The sequence below is a fragment of the Polypterus senegalus genome, chromosome 17 (genome assembly GCF_016835505.1).
Source record: "Polypterus senegalus isolate Bchr_013 chromosome 17, ASM1683550v1, whole genome shotgun sequence".
Taxonomy (NCBI): domain Eukaryota; kingdom Metazoa; phylum Chordata; class Cladistia; order Polypteriformes; family Polypteridae; genus Polypterus; species Polypterus senegalus.
Window position 1 is genome coordinate 38,300,514 of NC_053170.1, and position 19,377 is coordinate 38,319,890.

The 19,377-nt window shown below is 37.8% G+C and overlaps 1 protein-coding gene across 1 annotated transcript; it reads left to right on the top strand.

The window, feature by feature from the left end:
• The first annotated feature begins 3,104 nt into the window (after positions 1 to 3,104).
• On the top strand, positions 3,105 to 16,045 carry LOC120517619 (cornifelin-like). The gene is made up of 4 exons (XM_039740035.1): positions 3,105 to 3,522; positions 4,872 to 5,008; positions 12,451 to 12,561; positions 15,828 to 16,045. The coding sequence occupies exons 1-3, from the start codon at positions 3,411 to 3,413 to the stop codon at positions 12,547 to 12,549; spliced, it is 348 nt and encodes a 115-aa protein (XP_039595969.1). The 5' UTR covers positions 3,105 to 3,410; the 3' UTR covers positions 12,550 to 12,561; positions 15,828 to 16,045.
• The last annotated feature ends 3,332 nt before the right edge of the window (positions 16,046 to 19,377 follow it).

Consider the following 19,377-nt stretch of genomic DNA (forward strand, 5'->3'; position numbering starts at 1 on the left):
TCATTAAACATCCTTTTCAGAGATATTGCGGTAAGGTGACATCGGAATTCAATGGGTGTTCCAGGCAATTCACAACACAGCAAAGCCGAACCAGTTCTCGCCATGATAATATCTCTCACTGCCACCTGGTGGATTCCTCCAGATTTACGTAAATTACACGTGCAAGTGTAAACAGTACAACGCTTGCGTAGCAGGAGCGTCTGCTGGAGCATGCGTCGCATCGCATGAAGTATAAACCTGGCCTTATACCTATCTTTAAAAGTACAAATTCTGAAATACGAACATTATAAGTGATTGAGATTCCTGTAGCATCCACAGAGAAGTTCTGTTGCGACTGCTTGTGGAAAGTGAACTTTCCTTGTTCTTCTGTATATTTTCACATCATTTCTAACCAGCTTCATCCAGTCTAAGCTCATGGGGGTGGAGCTTATCCCAGCTTGCATATAGTGCAAGGCAGGAACAAACCCTGGACAGGATGCCAGTCCATCGCAGGACAAACACACCCAAACACCAAATGCTCTACATTATGCTGTGCAGTTGTCATTTCCCTATTATGATGTACAGTATTTGTACAGCAGCTGCCTCTGTGGATTCAAAAATCTAAAAATGTTACACACTATAAACAGCTTCTTGTTTTACAGTAAAGATCACAAACAATAATCTCAGCTTTTGCAAATCTTTGCCTGCTAGATTGGTTACTTTAAACCGTGTGACTGGCACCGCATCCAGGGCTGCTTCCTACTCTGTATTCCATGCTGTCAAGATAGGCACCAGATTCCACAACCTCCAAATAGATGAGCAGGTTACAAAACACCCCGTTGTACAATAATAAATTATCCACAAGTGCTCTTAGGCCAAGCTAAACCATTTCATTAGTTGCTCTCATCTGAATGAATGTTAGCGCACAAATTGTAATATCTTGTAAAAATAAAGACAACATTAAGATAGCAGTCCGCATGTTTACAGAAGTGTTTAAATTTGTCAGGTAAGTACATTTTATTATTAATACTTCTTATTATTACTTTGTGATACTGTATGACACCATTTGTTATTGGCTTCAATAGTTTAAAGCCCTAAGAGTCTGTTATCAGGGTCCTGCAGTTGTTTATTCCTACTCCAATAATGCACAATGTGAATTAAGTAAAGTTAAGTGGATGCTGCCTTATGAACCTTTAAACACACAAGACTTTTAATTCTTCTTGGCTTCAATCACTGTGGTGTAACAGTCCACTGTAGTAGGCCTCTTCCTCATTAGCTGACTGCTATGAGACTCTGCTAGAGCCACGTCATGTTTGCTACACAGTACTTCCTGCTGAAAACACATGTGTTTCGAATCCTTCAGAATTTAGATTTATTTTTATATTGTGAGTGTTCATATAACCATTCATTTTTTTTTACTTTGTCCCATAGAGGCTATATGTAGTGGTGTAGTTTTTATTTCCTCACATGCATACACCCACGAATCCATCCATAAAGCAATTTTCTGCATCTTTTTTTTCCCCCCAGTTAGAGTTGCAGGGATCTGAAGCCAGTCCTGGGAGGAATGGGAGCAAAGCTGTGGATGGGCTATCATTTCATCACAAAGTACACTCACTCATATAGACCTTCACTGAGTCCCACCATGCCAGTTTAGAGATGCCTGTTATTATAACACATACATATTTGAGGTGTGGAAGGACACAAAAATAAAACCTACATGGTCCCCTGACTAGGGACAGCAGTTGGATTTCGGTTCCAGGAGCTGTGAAGCATCAGCATCCACAGCATGATCACTGTGCCGCCTATGTATTGTATATATATATAAATATGTTAAACTGTGCTTTTTTGAGAGTATTTCAGTATAACAAATTAAATGTTTCTAGATTCCATGCTTTGAACAAAGTGCTGGCTACTAGTTGCTACTAAGATAAATAGAACATCATTATTAAGCTCTTTGAGAAGGGAAATTGTGTTTAATCTTGTACTGCTGTTTTTACCATCAGTCAAAAACCACAGGTTTCAGCAGCATATGATAATAACCACAGCAGTTATGCTTATGCCATTATTTTCATTTTTAGTTCACACAGCAGAGATAGTGTCTGAGTAACAGATATGGCGTCACTCGTGTTTTTCCTGCTTACTTTATTCTCTTAAAACATGTGGTTGTGCTCATTAATTGTACAAATGGATAGCAGAAGTGATAAGACCTGCCCACCCAAGATGATTCAGTGGAGTAGAATTATTTATGTATTTGAAAGTGCAGTTTCCTTAAGTGGAGCAGCAAGCTGGCTGACTCCCAGCTCCTGCGACCCGGGTCACTGTCTAGTCGATTTTGTATGTCCTACTTGAGTTTTCATGAGAACTTTCCAATTTTCTTCCCCAGGCTACAGACATTCCTGTTGAGCTAATCTGAGACTTTTAACTGATGCAGTGAGGATGTTATACAAGAGTGCTGGACTGGCATCTCGTCTAGAGTTACCTGTCAGGATAGACAGATTCATAAAACAGATGAATGGAGTTTCTTCAAGTGAAATCTTTTCATTTGAGTTCAAACATTAAGGAGACCATTCAGTGCATACATCCATTTTTAGAAAACTATCTACCACTATAGTGTCACAAACAGGCACAGTCCATCTTGACATGAATGGGTTCAAGGAGGTGGCACCAGTCCACCAGGAAGAAATTCAATTCAGACACTGCAATTAGCTTAACTGAATGTCTTTGAAGTCCACATGCAGACACAAAGGCTACTGCGTTATCATCTAAAGTTGCATTCAATGTATGGAGCTACACTCCCTGTGTTTGTAATCAATGTCTTCTGTTGCCATTTCTATGTGGGACTTGCAAGTGCAAAGTGCTTTGCACACATAATAATAAATCTGAGCTTGGACTTGGAAGCGAATGTGAAGACTGACAAGATATGGCAAAGTAATTGCTGTGCTACCATGTCGATTGTCAAATATTTAATTTATTAAAATCGAAGTAGAGCAGAAAGAGAGAGATTAACAGCTACTTTTTGATCCAAACTCAATGACCCTTTACAACAAGCTCCAGAGGAAGTGCATTGCAGTCAGCGGATTGCTAAATATTGTGGGGGCTGATTTTTTTTTTTTTGCAGCGTTATTTCCTTTTTTAGAGCTCTCTGATTAAAAGACAAGTGTCTCTCAATTTGGAAGCGAACACTGTCACAGTAGTCCTTAGATGCACTTTTTTTTTTATAACACCTTTACATTTCAGCAACAATAGCATTTCTAAAACACACAGAAGTGAATTGTGAATTTCCTTCTCCTGGAGACATAACTGCAAGTTCCGCAAACTCCTGCCTTCAAGAGACGTGAACTTTAACAGTTTCAGCTTTGCTCATTCGGCTCGTCTGTTGCTCTGCTGTGTTGCACCATTATTTTTACAGGTCGCCTTTTAAAATTTCAGGCATGTCGAACCCTGTTGTCACTCAGCAGCCAATTACAGGACCCTATGGTACAAATGTCCAGACTGAACAATGGAGTACGGGGCTTTGTTCTTGCTTCAGTGATATTTTTGTCTGTAAGTATTAAACTGTCATCCTAAATAGTCATGGTAGAGTACTCTTGCTGTTAATCAGGCAGTACATTGAATTTTATGGCTTCTACGGAAGGAAAAAAAAACAGCTATTATAGAAACAGGCAAATAACCCTAAAATATTTTTCACTTTACTTTTAGAAAAAGGTAAAGAATGTGCTAATTACCTATGGCAAAGTGGATTGGCCAAGTCAAGCCAATGCAGTTATTTGCAAGCATTTTGAGCTTTTTGGCTTGGAATACATTCATTTTTGAGATTAATAAAAGTGTGACAGGGTACTTAGAATTTACAGAAACAACCTTCTTTTTTTATGCAGTAATCTATAGCTGACTACAGGCACAGATTTACTACAAGCTCACTTAATGTTGATGTGTAAATGTGATCGGCAGTATGGTGGTTAGCACTGCTGTCTCACAGCTCCAAAGACCCAAGGTTGATATTCATGGCCAGCCACTATCTGTGTGTACTTTGTATAATCTTCTCAAAGATCTTTTCAGGTTATGCTGGTTTCCTCCCTCACCCCAAAGACGAGCACAATAGATTCCTTGCTGACTCAATATTAGTGAAGGTGGATGTTTGTGAACGTGGCCCATGCGTGGGAGCGGAGGTTCCTGCCTTGGTATAATGTAGGTCAGGGTAGACTCCAGCTCCCTGTCACTTTGTATTGTATTAAGCAGGTTAAGAAAACGAAAGGCTGCATGGGCATGTATATGCATCAATAATTGCACTTTTGTGTTTTTACATTAGTAATTAGTTTCGCAATGTTTGGTTATATATTTATAAATGTACTCTAGTTAACGTAATCTGAATTACAATTAGCATAACATTCTTGAAATGTATATAAGTTGTGTGAACTTAACAATATATGAAACATTTTTTCCACTCAGTCAGATGTACCCTTAATAACCATCAGTGAAACTGACCCTTACTAGCGCATTTATTGTTGCTTAAAAAAACTATTAATCTGGATAATGCTATGAGAATGTGCTTAAATGTTCTCAGTATTTAACTATACACCATGTAATGCATTGTGCTGGCTGAAACTCATGACTGGAGCTTATGCTCCATTCCTAAGACACAAGTAGGACCTAAACTTGTCAGATTCTAAAATTTAAGTCCAAAAACATTGGGGGGAAAAAAGCAAGATGAATAACAATATAATTTATTTATTTAAATAAATTTATTTAATATAACAATAACATTTAAATAGAGTGTCATGATGTATTTGTTTAGTGTATGCATGTAATATTTAAGTGTGTTGGAAAAATGAGCAAAAACAAAGTATATGCTTTATATGCTTTAATTGTTGTATGTATGTGTTTTTTTGTAATAGGTTTGTGTGGATTATGCTGCCCAATAGCGCTCTCTTGCTATACTGCAAACCTTTATGGAGAAAACTGCTGCCTGGGATTCATGCCGGGAGGCATGGCGGCTTTGCGGACCCATATGAGGCTGACCTATGGGATACAGGTCTGTTCATTCATGCTGCTAGATAATCAATCATGAAACTGCAAAACAAGGAATTACTATTTGTGCATATTTATTGGCCTTTATAGGACTTTATTTGTATATTGTAACATATCTACTGTTGATAGAATTTTTACACTTTATGCACATTATATTCATTTAATAATAATAATTCTTTGTATTTATATAGCGCTTTTCTCACTACTCAAAGCGCTCAGCAATTGCAGGTTAAGGGCCTTGCTCAAGGGCCCAACAGAGCAGAGTCCCTTTTGGCATTTATGGGATTCGAACCAGCAATCTTCCGATTGCCAGTGCAGATCCCTTCTTTTGCAAAGAATTATTATTATTATATATGTTTTTAATTTCATGTATCTTATAGCATTTAAAGGTGATTATAATAGCAGGCATGGTACATTCAATTCTGTGCTCAAAATTGGTTGGTTGCACTTTCTATCTTGTATTGCATGGCTACAGACATACTTTCATCTTCACAAACTAAAAATGACCATTGTTTTAATTCCGCAATATCTTTGACCTACAACTGGCCAATGCACTTTATATGTGAGGTTCAGGTGGTTTTCTGCTTGACTTTTATGTCAAGTGAAACAAACTTCAACCACTCACCATTCACAATACAGGCACTGTTCTCGTATTAATATGCTTCATTTTAAGACTAAAAGACATAACTGAAATTTTTGATTTTAGCTATTTTTCATTCTGACATCAATATGTTTTATTTTCTCTGAAATGTTAGAACATCCATTTCCTTAACCTGTGCATCCATATCCATGGCAGAGTCGCAAGGCAAAACCAAACCCTGGGCAGAGTCCATCACAGGGTGAAAGCACACACAAACACTAGAGCCCATTTAAAAGCATAAAGTCACCTACCTGCATGTCTTTAGAATGCAAACTCCACACATGGAGCACCAGACATTTGAATGCCGGTCTCCTCCTTGTGAGGCAGCAGCAGTATCACCGCCTCGCCGTGCCACCTTAATTGTTAGACCATAACAAACAATTAAATGCTATATACTTTCATGAAGAAATATTTCACAATGGTAGTTAGCCACAAACACAAACTTATCATCTTGATTAATGTCTAATTGTTTTGTTAAACTGCATGTTTTTGAGAGCTGCTAGGGAATGATGGTTATTTTTACCAAAATCAAATTCCATGCAATTGGTACTGTTAGGACATTAACATAATACTGTAGAAACCTGTTTTTTGTTCCCAAGATCAGGTTTATGATTATGCTCTACCCTGCTGCATTATGTCAGTCTAAATGTTTTACTTTGATGGTTCATACCACAGTACCATTATAATTAGCTCAGCCCCAGCACCTTTGCATGAAAGCATAGAATACAGTATCTACAAAAACTCCCTGTGGTTTTTGTTATCACAATGAAAGTGTAGTCATGGTAGTACTTAACAAATAGAATTTATTCTAATCATTTAAAGATGGTAATGAAAAAGACCTTCATACTATAACTCTCCACCTAACTTCTGAATTCCCCTTACTTCACCTGCTAGATGAACTACAGTAAGTAAAACTGCATTGACCAACGGCACCTGTCATACCAGCCTTTAAATGCATCGCTAATCCCTTAGCATCTCACTTGTCTCAAGAATTCTTGCAAGAGGTCAAGATGTGGGATCTGGAGGCAAGAATATCCACATTATAGACAAGCGTGTGCTGCTGTGAGGGTATGAAAGGAATTCTGAGGTAATCAATAAGGAGAAATGCACTCCAAACCTACCTTCACTCCACACTGCTTTCTGTCCTCTTTTTCTTCCAGCACTCTGTTACCCCCACTTTGATTTCTCTATTTGCTACAAATCTGTCCACTAATACAAAAATAAATAAACAAAAGCCTTGATTACAGGTATAAAACATAAGAATAAGTAATTTGTGCAATTTGAAATCTTAAACATCCAAACAAGCAATATTAAAGAATGGCACAGTGTTTAGTGCCATGTGGAGCTTGCACACTCTCCATGTGTCTGTGTGGGATTTTCTCTGTAAGCTCCAGTTTTCCTCCCAAATCCCCCAATGTTAATTAAGACTCTTTAACTGGTGATTTTAAACTGGCCCTGTGCTAGCATGATTTTGTGTGGTGGGCCCTACAATGGACTAGGGATTTATCTTGCACTGGACGCCGTCAGGATGGGATACTCTGTTACCCAGGATAGGTAGCTTAAAGACTTTTTCATTATATATCCATACCAGTAACTTGAAATTTCAGATAATGTGCCCTTCACACTAACTTCCACCAATGTGGTCAATAATGCTAAATTATTTTCCCCGGTCTTTTTTTCCATTTTTTTTCACACTGTGAAAATTAAATTGCTGTGAAAGTAAAGTATTTGCCTCTTTCCTACTTCACATGTCCTTTAGGTGCTAAATGGGTCAGCCAACTTGGTACAATTCTTGCTTTTGATATGCTATTTATTTATTTTCTTTTATTTATATCCTTTTTTTTTATTTTGGCATTGCTTGACTGGTGTTAGCCACCATAATGTGAGATTCTGAAGGATTGGAAAATGCCAAATACTATCCGATTAGGGTCATCAGGAAGATCCAAGTTACTATAAGCCAATAAGCTTAACATGCATCATGGGTAAACTAATGAAAGGAATTATAAAGGAGAAGAACATGGCAAGAACAGGAGTTTTAGAGAAAACTCATCATGGGTTCAGATGAGGGAGGCCATGTTCTACATGCTTCCATTATATGAGAAAGCAACAAAATGATACAATCAGAAAGGAGCATATGATATTATTTATTTTGATTTTTAGAAAGCATTTGATAAGGCCCCACATGAGAGGTTGGGTGTCAAACTAAAAGAAGTGGGATTTCAGGGCGTAGTATGTAGAGATGTGCAGAATTAGTTAAAACACAAGAAGCAAAGGGTTATGGTGCAAGGAACCTTATCAAAATTAGATGGTGTCAAGAGTGGTGTGCCACTGGAGTTAGTGCTAGGGCCGTTGCTATTTTTAATATACTGTATATAAATGATTTGGACAGGAATATAAATAACATGCTGGGTACGTTTGCAGATGATACCAGGCTAGATGGATTGACAGATAATCTAGAATCTGCTGAATCATTACAGAGGGACTTGGACAGCATACAGGCTTGGGCAGATTTGTGGCAGATGAAATTTAATATAAGTAAACGTAAAGTATTACACATAGGAAGTAAAAATGTTACATTTGAAAGTATAATCTGAAACTTGAAAGTATTGCTTATGAGAAGGACTTAGGACTTGTCACTATCAACTTCCAGACAGTGTTCAGTAGCCATTAAGAAGGCTAACAGAATGTTAGTTTATATATCATTATGTGTAAAGTACAAGTCCAAGGATGTTATTTTCAAGCTTTATAATGCACTGGGGAGGCTGCATCTGGAGTACTCTGTGCAGTTTTCGTCTCTGGGCTACAGAAAAGACACAGCAGCACTAGAAAAATACAGAGAAGATTGACTAGTCTGATTCCAGATTAAAAGGTGACCTGATTGAAGTTTATAAAATTATGAAAGCAGTTAGTACAGTGGATTGAGTTTGTTTCTTTAAAATGAAATCAACAAGAACACAGGGACAGCTGTAAATTTGTTAAGGGTAAATTTCACACAAACATTAGGAAGTTTATCTTCACACAGAGAACCAGAGACACATGGAATAAGTTACAAAGTAGTATGGTAGACAATAGAACTTTAGGGACCTTCAAAGCTTGACTTGATATTGTTATGGAGAAACTAGGTGGATAGGATTGATGAGCTTTGTTGGGCTAAATGGCCTGTCCTTGTCAAAATTTTTCTAATGATCTAATGACGACTCATTGCACAGGCTGCTTAGCCTATCATACAGACATGGTTATATGGTCCCAGTGGTTCTGATCTGGGTTGATGAACCCTTAGGACATATTTTTTGTGTATTTTATGTTTGTACATTTTTAATAAAAGAGATTAAAAATAAATTGCCAGTTTTTTTGTTTCTTACAGTTTTGTGTTCAAGTCACAGCCATATTCTTAATTATTGCTATGCCCATTGGCAGTCACGTGATGTGAAACTCACATATTAGGTCATTTTGCCCCATGTGTATAAAACAGCTTCAAAATACACATTTCATTCTTAGATAATTAAGGGTAATTAAAACATATTAGTTTCAGGACCTTTTCCTTTGCCTTTTAGAACACTATTCTTGCTGTTGCACTTGGCAAACAATATTTTGACTTCAGTCAGTGCTCTGAACCTAACCTGTTGCTGACTTTGCTTCTGTATTCTCCCATTAGTATTTTTCTTCTCCTGATCACTTAATGACAGCTCAGATTATAACACTAAGCAGACATGGACTATAGCATAACTGTCAGTTATTTGGACCTTTCATGAAGAAACCAACCTGTTTATTCCAACATTTTACATCATTTATTGTGTTTTTTACATTTTAATTCTGTACATTTCTCATTACTACCGATTTAACTCATTTCCTTAGGTTGAAATGTGGACTTGCTAAGGACTTTCTTCAATGTATGCTAACTATTTTAAATCTGGATTTGAGAATGGTTTAACTGAATTAGTCACTTTATGCTCATTCCCTTGGCCCACATTCTACATAAGTTTATTTGTACTCTTAAATCTTTTTCTTGATTGCAGAAAGCAATAGCACAGAATAAAATACACTATTAGTATACAGTAGAAGACCAGTCTTGAGAGTGTTATCAGCCCCATGGAGAATGCAATCAGGACACATGCTTAACAATTTGGTGTTGTAACACATAACATGCTAGATAGCAGTTGTAAAGGCAGAAGAAGACAAGAGAATTCAAGAAAGGTAAACACTGATGGAGGAAACTGAAAAAAGTCTGAAATCGCAAAGCAGATAGAAAAAGAAAACTCGATGTAGTGGGTGTAATTTCTTTGAAAAACATGAAAAACATTGTGTGTGAGTGCAGTATAAGTGGGAAATTGTGGAAGAAGAACATGCAGAAGCTGTTGAGTAAGAAGAACAAGTGGGATAATGTTGTTTAGTTAGGAAACAGAGCTGAAAGTTTTGTAAGAAGGAAATTGTGAAAGTGTGGAAAGAAGTGAGGTAAACCAACAGCCTCAGCTGCAAGAAGAAGTGGAAAGAGCATTTTGAGGAACTCCTAAACCTAGAGGTATCCATTCTTTGAGGAGACAGTGCCATACGCATTGATTAAGGTTGGGCCCTTCTCTGTGGCTGAGATTGCTGGGGTGATTAAAAAACTCCATAGCTGTTCAACTGCAGTGGTAAGTGGAATTAGACCAGAAATGCTCAAAACAGTGAATATAGTGGAGGTTTTCGGCTAACTTGTGCCTTGAAAAGTTATGTAAAAGGTGTAGCTAGCTGACTGTAACTGACAGACAAGATTGAGGAATTCCTTTATTAAAAGGGTGGCAAGAGAATGTGACTCAGACACAGGACTGCACTCCTCACTCATTTTTCCTGGAAAGATGAGGCTGGAGAACTGAAAGAGAGACTCCGTATTATCGTGGAACCTCTGATTCAAATGCCAAAATGTGGGTTCTATCCTATTTACAGAACACTGAACAAACTCTTCCTCCTTTCTTGAATACTTCAGGGATCATGAGGGTTTGCCAATCATGCTTAAATGTTCTTTTTGGACTAGGACAGGGGTCCTCAATCACGGTCCTGGAGAGCTGCAGTGGCTGCAGGTTTTTGCTCCAACCCAGTTGCTTAATAAAAAGCACTTATTGTTAAAGTAACACTTCTGCTTCACTTTAGTGATTTTGAGCCCTTATTGCTTAATTTTGTCTTAAACAGCTATTTTAATTGCTCCTTATTATCAATAACATGCAAATGACAAGAGAGAGCAGCATTTCTCCATTTAGCTTATTTACATTTACACCTGTGTGTATTTATCTGCACTATTGGGTTTAATTAAATACTTGGAAGAAAAATGAAGAGAAAAAAGTGAAGGACTGAGAATTACTCGTCCATTTTAGCCTTCAAATCATTTGGCTGATAGAAAGGGAAAGAAAATCTAGGATATGAGAATGACCTGACATAGCAGAGTTAATTTAATTTCATAGCTTGTTAGTGCTTTATTGGCAAGAATTGCTTTCTAATTAAGCAACCAGGTCAGAACAAAAACCTGCAGCCACTGCGGCTCTCCAGGACTGGGATTGAGGACCCCTGGACTAGGAAAAAGTATGTGACCATGCATCCATGTTTCCTTGTTGAAGGTTCTACAAGATGATGGACTTCTAGAGTTATTATTTTGTGCCTTTTGGCTTTTTTTATTTTTGGAGACAGACTTGGGTTAATAAATTTGGCATGAGTGTTGGACTACTCCAAATGTGCACCTTGTCTCCTCTTCCCTTTTTTGATTTTTGTGTACAGGACATCAAGGAACAACTAAGGTTTGGATGATATCCAGTTCAAGGTCCTAGGGGTTGCATTTCTGCTACTTTGAGATGATGTTATCCTATTAGCTTCATCAGACTCTCATATCCAGAGGAACATTTCATAGCTAGGTCTAATGCAGTTGAAATGAGTATGAACACTTCCAAATCCAAGGTCATTGGACTCTCCCAAAAAAAGAATGTCGTGTTCTCCACGGTTATGGATTGGGTGGCTTCCCCAGGTAGAGAAATTCAGATACTTCAGGGTTTTTGCTCACTATGAGTGGAACAGTGAAGACAGGAGGATTGATAAATGAACTGGTACAGCAGTTTCATGAATGTGGTGGTCACTTTACTGCTCATTTTGCACCGCCAACCTCACCTTCTGTAATGAACTTTTTTGTAGTGACCATAACAATTAGATCATGATAAAAAGTGGACACAATGAGACTCGTGTGCAGGGTTGACATCTGTCTGGACAAGAAAACAGCAGTGAAGTTTCTTTGAAGTTGCCAAATGCAGACTGTTCCAGGAGCACTGAGTAGGATCTGGATGGGCAACCTGTATCACACTAATTTTGAGTTCCCAGCTAAGCCTTTCAGATCTGACTTTCTGATGTTGAAGGAAACTGACATAGATAAGAGAATATGGAAACATACAGTGACTTTGCACAGAATAGAATTCACATTCCTAAAGATGTGAGGTTACACTAATCCAAATATTTCATGATTAAACCTGAATGTTTAGTTGGATGTACAGTATCTAAAACACTGTCCTGAGTATGTCCAGTGCTTACTACACAAGAACACTTTCCATCTACATACAGAGTCAGTGATCAAATAGATCAATAATGTGTACATCAGAAAATTATCCTAACTATTAATGTGCAGTTTGGCCCAAGTGCCTGTTTTGTACAATAAGACCTAGGCCTTAGATCAAACTAGAAAATGGCACCCACTAATTACAACTTTTTTTTTATTGCTCTATGCAAAATTGTGTTGATAAAGTATAACTAGTCTCTGCACATTTTCATTACATGTTCTCTTTTATCAATTACAGGGGACAATATGCAATGATGCCTTGATGACTTGCTGTTGTGGTTTCTTCGAGAACTGCAGAATGGCTCGAGAAGTTCGGATTCGTAAAGGAGATGTGTGATTTTTAAAACAGGTAATTGTTACTGATATCCCTGCACTACTTTTTTTACTTTCCAGAGCCTTCAGAAAGTATTCAGACCCCTTTACTTTTTTGCATATTTTGCTATAAAGCAAAATCATATAAATTCATTTTTTCCTCATCAAGCAACACTCAATCCTCCAGAATGCTAAAGTGAAAAAAAAGATTTTAGACATTTTTGCAAATTTATTAAAAATAAAAAAACTGCACTTTTCCATTGATCCAAATATTCAAACCGTTTACTCAGTACTCAGTTGAAGTACCCTTGGCAATGATTACAGCTTGGAGTCTTCCTGGGTATGTCGTGGCAAGCTTCATGCACCTGAATTTTGGGATTTTCTCTGTAGATCCTCTAAAGCTCAGTCAAGTTGGAAGGAGGCCAACAGTGAGCATCTTTTTACAGGTCTCTAAAGTCTGAACTATGGCTGGGCCACTCAAGGACATTCAGAGTTGTTCCAAAACCATTCATGTGTTTAGGGTCATAGTCCTGTTGGAAAGTGAACCTTCAACCCAGTTTGAGGTCCAGAGACCTCCGGACCAAGGTTTTTATTATGTATACCTCTGTACTTTGTTCCATTCAGCTTTCCCTCAACCCTGTCTAGTCTCCAAATCCCAGTCGCCAAAAAACAAACCCACAGCATGATGCTGTCACCACCATGCTTCACTGATGGTATGGTATTGCACAGGTGATGTGGTGCCTGATTTACTTCAGATGCGATGATTATAATTGAAACCAAATCATTGGATTTCTCAGTCACCTCTGTTATCATTGCTCTTCTTCCACAATTGCTCATTTTAGCCAGGCAGCCAGCTCCATTAAGAGTCTTGGCTGTTTCAAATTAACTGCAGTTAAGAATTTTATAGGCCATTGTGCTCTTGAGAATCTTCAATGCTGCAGCGATGACTCTGTAGACTTCCCCAGATCTGTGCCTTGACACAAAGCTGTTACTAAGCTTTGCAGGTAATTCTTCTGACGTCATGATTTGGTTTTTGCTCAGCTGTGGGACCTTCTATAAACAGGTATTTGCCTTTACTAATTAGGTCAAATAAATTGAAATGACCACAGATTCAAACTCTGTGGTGATCAATAAGCTGGGACGCACCTGAGTCAGACTTCAAATTTGTGTTGCTGTGATACTGCATTTTTTATTTTTAATAAATTTGCAAACTTTTCTAAAATCCTGTTATTGCTTTGTCATTCTGGCATACTGAGTATAGTCTGGCGAGTTAAAAAATTATTTTAGCCCAGTGCTGCAACATAAAAAAATGTGAAAAAAGGGAAGGGGCCTGAAAAATTTCTGAAGAAGATCGGTATCTTGCACATAAACTAAAAATATGTACAATTAGTTAAATCCAAGGTTAGGGAAGTGGCATCTGAGTTTGCATTATAATGAGTTTTGTACCAAAGATGTTGAGTGAAAGTCCCTAACCACCCTCTGGGTAGGACATGTGTGCAAGCATTGGTGAAAATGGCAGAGGCTGCTAGAGTAGAGCAGTAGGACTAACATTATCAGATCTTACATTTGAACTGATGCTTAGTGTGACAGCCTTTAAGTTGGATCTGTTTGGTTTATCCACATCCTTATTAATCGCATAATACTTTTTAAAGAGTTGAAATGAGAAAGAATACAACTAATACTCAGCCAAACAGTTATACAGTAAATGTAAGCTGTTTTTAATCTTAGCGATGTCTAAGAACAAACATAATTAAAAAAAAAAACGTTGACTGTAGTGAAATGGTGGTTAGTGCTGCTGCCTCACAGAACCCTGAGTCTGGGGTCTGTATCCCAGCTGGGCCCTACCAATGTGGAGTTTGCATGTTCTGCACGTGTCTGTGTGGGATTACCTCCCACATCCCAAAGATGTCCACATTGGGTTGATTGAAGATCCTAAATTAACTCATGTAGATCTGTGCATTAATATGTCCTATGATGAATTGTTAGCTTATGGGTTTGGTTCCACTTTGGACTTATTGTTACTGGTATACCCTCTGTCTAGTGAGGCTCTAAGCTCAATACTCATGTTGGAAAATGGATGAATTGTTTCCTTTATGAAATAACATAATTCCACTTTGTAACCACTTAAATAGGTTAAACAGTACCAGTGTATCTTCTATATGTAGCAGCAGTAGCGGTAGTACACATTAGCATTATCTCATGTTTCAGTTTAATAATACTTAATATTGGGAACCAATTTTATTATTAATATGAGTTATATCTAGGGTCATACAGGATATTCACTGTAACCTCATATCACTTGTAAAACTGCCTCAATTCAAAGCTTGACTTCCTTGCTCAATAATGGCTCCACGTATGGCAGCCTTAGTTCGGTGGTCTCCAGTATTCTATATCAAGATGGCATGTCATTTCCAAGACAAAAAGACAAGGCCATTTATAAAATGCTACGGTGAAGGTGTGTGGCTGCGTTCACATATGTCCCATCTTGGACAGATTCTTGAATTCTGCCTGAAGACTCCAGAATTAGCTCCAGTTTACTATGACACTAATCGAAAGAAGATGGAGGTTTGTGGTACATCCTTAGAGTTTTCACTAACTTTACATTGCATTGCCACTATACAGACACCATAGCAACACACCAATTATATAATGTCTGTGGTAGCCTTTTCTGCTATCTGAAATGTAAGTTTGATCAGCAACAGACTTACACCTTGAATGAATAAACTGCTAATTTGTTTTTTTTGCAAAACCTGAAATTTTATAACTCTAGGTCCTAATACTGGGGCTGTTCATTGCTCACTGATTTGCATAAATTTGATAAACTTTGCCAAATTGTACCTATTATATTGCATATATCAGTACAATAATATTTATTTAGAAAGGTTTGTCGAGAACCATTCATTTCTCCCTATCACATTATGCCCTCTGGAGTCAGTGGAATTCAAGCCTGTCCAAGATTTGATTTAAGAAGGCCTTGCTGGTACCTCACAAAGAACACACATTTGGGCATTAACCGTAGGTCACTATCCATGGAATATGGGAGAAATTTGAAAAGTGCAGAAAAACAAGGTGGAAAAAAATGTAAAATAAGCTAACTTTAAGATAATTTCATTCTAAACTCATTCTTAGCATGGGATCATAACCCTAGATGGTGGCAGCAGCACCTATTACAGTCTCATGTCACCAATTAGCATTCAATGTTTTTTTCATATTGATTGGTACAACTTTACAGTAAGTGAATTTGTTTTATGTCACTTGCCAATTTGTGCATTTTTATTTTTAAAATATTTTGTTTTCTTTTAGAGTGAAAATCACGTCCTTGTTAATAATGAACTCATCAGCTATTGGATTCTGCATGAAGAACCATCAGATATGACAAGACAAACATAAATTAAGCATTGATTTCTTTTCTCTGTTTGTACAATACTAGTGTCTTTGTGTAGCTTACAAAAAAAAAAAATAACTACCTTTAAATAGCCATCCCTTTGTCATGCAATAAAGTTACTTAGAATAATTTGCAACTCTTTGATGAACGTGTTGTTGTTTATGTTTGCAAACACTTATGAAGATTCCATTTGTAATGACTAATTATTTTTCTACTGGTTTCCTTTTTGTTCTTTTACTGAAGGCACTCTGCTGTAAAAAAAAAAAAAGCTGAAACCTCTATTGGAGAAGTCTAGGCACAAAAAATAGAGATCCCATATGAAAATGGGAATTGCTATGAAAAAAGATGAAGACTATTGTTTTTTCTATATTTGGTTAAAATCTTTGTCCAAGGTGAAATACTTGTTTAAAGTACATTGCAACTGTTTACCAAGGTTAAGTGACTCACTCAGTGTCACACAGACACAAGCAGGAAATAAACCTGCAACGTTGTGGTTTAAAAGCCAATGTCTTATACAGCCATGCTTGCATTTAAGAAGTTGTAGAAAAGCAAAAAATCTTACAAGTGATCAGCAACATGTAATAAAATCTAAAGTGCTCTGCCTTAGATCCCCATGACTGTAGCATGATGTAGTCTTCCTAACCCTAACCCATATTCTTTTTTATTCATATATGTCTAGAGTGATAACAGCACAAAGACAGGCTTTTCTTCCCAACACAACCCTTGGTTTCTTTTTGCCTGATACGTCCAAAGTAATGCTGAAACATGATGTGAAAGTCCACAATGTGCCACTTTAAAGTACATTGTTTAGTAATATTCACCACATGTCTTTCGTTCTCTGTGTTATAATGTCTATCATTTGTTTAGAATTTACTTATAATCAACTTCCATCTACCACCCCACCTTCATCATGAAAAAATAATCTAAATGTAATTGTAAGTACCCACCTTCATCTTTTTCATCATGATTTCAAATACTTCAGTCACATCTCTATCCTTTATTCCTCTGAACTTTCCTTATAAGGACTCCCCTCTGGATTTTGTCTAATGCTGATATGTTGGTGTTCCAAACAGTACATAACATTCCAGATATAACCACACTAGTGTCCAATAAATCTTAACCAAAGCATCTCTTGATTTCTTAACTTTATGTTGCATAAAATTTCATTATATCTGCTATTTTTATCATTGATATAGATTGATGGACTGCTAATTATTCCTCGTTAATTCTACTGTATTGTTTTACATTATAGCTCTACATTACATGGAATGTAAAAATATTGTAATATGTCATAGACACAGGTTGGCAGGCATCTCGACAGAAATGAAAAGTATATTACCCGGGCTTGAGGACTTGATAATGGAAGGGTGGGACGAGTTTTACCCCTGGGGTAATGCGTTTCCCTAGCATAATAGGTGGCAATGACTCTCTGGGGGGTCTTCCATGTGCACATCTGCAGGGCTCTATGGGAGCTGTAGTTCCAATGGGCAGTTGTGCTGGGTTGTGCTGGGTTGTGCGGGTGCCGCCAGGGGGATCTTTTGGGATAAGATGTCCCCATTTTATGGAGGTTCTGCCTGACCCGGAACTGCTTTCTGGATGCAGCATGGTGGCACTGGGAGTGCTCTTGGGTCCGGTAGAAAAGGGAGGGGAGTTGAAGTCAGGTGGAAAAGTACAAAGCTCGCTTGGGAGGAGTGGAGGGAAAGAAAGAAAGAAAGAAAGAAACTTGCCCTATTTACATCTGGTAAAGGAAGCAACATTTATCATTTAAACTTGTACACAATTACACTTTTAAAGAGATCTTATTCCATGGTGCTTCACAAACACATAATATCCATACTTCCTATATCTTGCACTTCACATTTTGTTACATTAAACTTTACTTGCCCTATATAAGTCTTGAATTGAATTTTGTAAAAATATACATGCCTCCACACCATCTGCTAATCTGCCTCGTTTAAAACTGTCAACAAACATAACAATCTCATTTATTTTTATGTTTTATAATTTCCAAAATAACAGCATGGTACTAACTCCAGAGGCATTGATTTCATTTCTAGCTCAGTCACTCTCTGTGTGAAACTGGGACTTTCATCCAGTATATGTCTGTTTTTTTGCTGGTACTCCAGTTTTCACCCACTTGCCAGACATGCATGTTGTCTTGTGAAAGTCAGTATTTCACCTGTAAGTGTGTCCCATCCAGGGTTGCTACCTACCTTGTGGCCAAAACATACTGATGCATCTCCATGACAGAATAGGTTGATTTGGACAAAACTGCAAGCGCAATGACCCCACCGATGTCATCTCCAAATTAAAAAAAAAAAAAAACTTTCTGCACTTGGACTAATTCAGCACTCATCTGCCCACTGTACCCCACATCTCCATAGCATTTGCTTGATTAGTTTCTTATGGGCCATGTTATAATTTTTTTGGAAAACTAATATATTGTATATAATGTCATATACCATATCGATACATATAAAATGCTAAGTTTTACGTCTGTCTGCCACACAGACGTCACACAGTTTCCCACAAACCACTAGGATATTGGTTTAATCAAAAGCCTATGAGATGATAAGTGGCAGGCAGCAACCCGCACAAAGTTATTGGGGTTTATGTCTTTCTTAAAGTGAACTGAATAGGCAAACTGATGGGAGAAGGTGACATGTCAGACAGACAATGAAGAGCAATGGTATCTGCTGAGCAAGACATTCCAGTTGTGTGATAAGGAAGAAGAAGATGAATGACTGCCTGGCATCCGCTGTATGAAACCTGATGGAACCTTGATTTTGGGATGACCGGAGGTCTGTGTGTTTTCAAGTATAACATTAGAACATGTAAACATTTCATGAGACATAAAACCAAGGTCCAGAATCTCTGTGGTCATCTTTGAAAAAGAGTAAGGTGTTTTCTGATGTCCTAGCTAAATTCCCCCACTTCAGCCTGGTCATTCTGCACCCGCAATCATACTGTTCAGCTGTTTAAATACAAAGAACAGCAGCTAATTTCTAGTCGACTGTGAACATACCGCGATTCAAAACGCTTTTATTTTTTGTTCCGAAAAGAAAAATAAATCATTACACGCGGTCTTCCTTTTGTGAAGCCTTTCTGCCATTTGTATTGCTATAACGCAACATTCTCAAACCCACCTAATCCAGTTCAAGATTGTACTGGACCAGAGCCTATCCTGGCTGCATTGCCGCAACTCAGAGACACCATGACGCTCACACAGTGTTAATTCACAAGTGAAATAAATACAAACGTCTTCAAGGACGTGCCACAAGACCACAAGCACAAACTGACAACACGCATAAACGGCTTATACGGCCAGCAGCCGTGACACCTTGAATAACTTCCGCGCAACTGTGCGCCCCCGCCACTAGCAATAACAGATTACCCGCCTCTTCTTTTACTCAGGTGCCTGACTTTCTCAACGCCCCAAAGATGCGCTTCTAAGGAATCGGCACTTCA

Excerpts from the sequence above, each read along its gene's own strand:
- LOC120517619 (XM_039740035.1), top strand. The coding sequence starts at position 3,411 with ATGTCGAACCCTGTTGTCACTCAGCAGCCAATTACAGGACCCTATGGT. Across the intron at positions 3,523-4,871 it reads CTTCAGTGATATTTTTGTCT|GTTTGTGTGGATTATGCTGC; the intron begins GTAAGTATTAAA and ends TTTTTGTAATAG. Across the intron at positions 5,009-12,450 it reads GGCTGACCTATGGGATACAG|GGGACAATATGCAATGATGC; the intron begins GTCTGTTCATTC and ends TATCAATTACAG.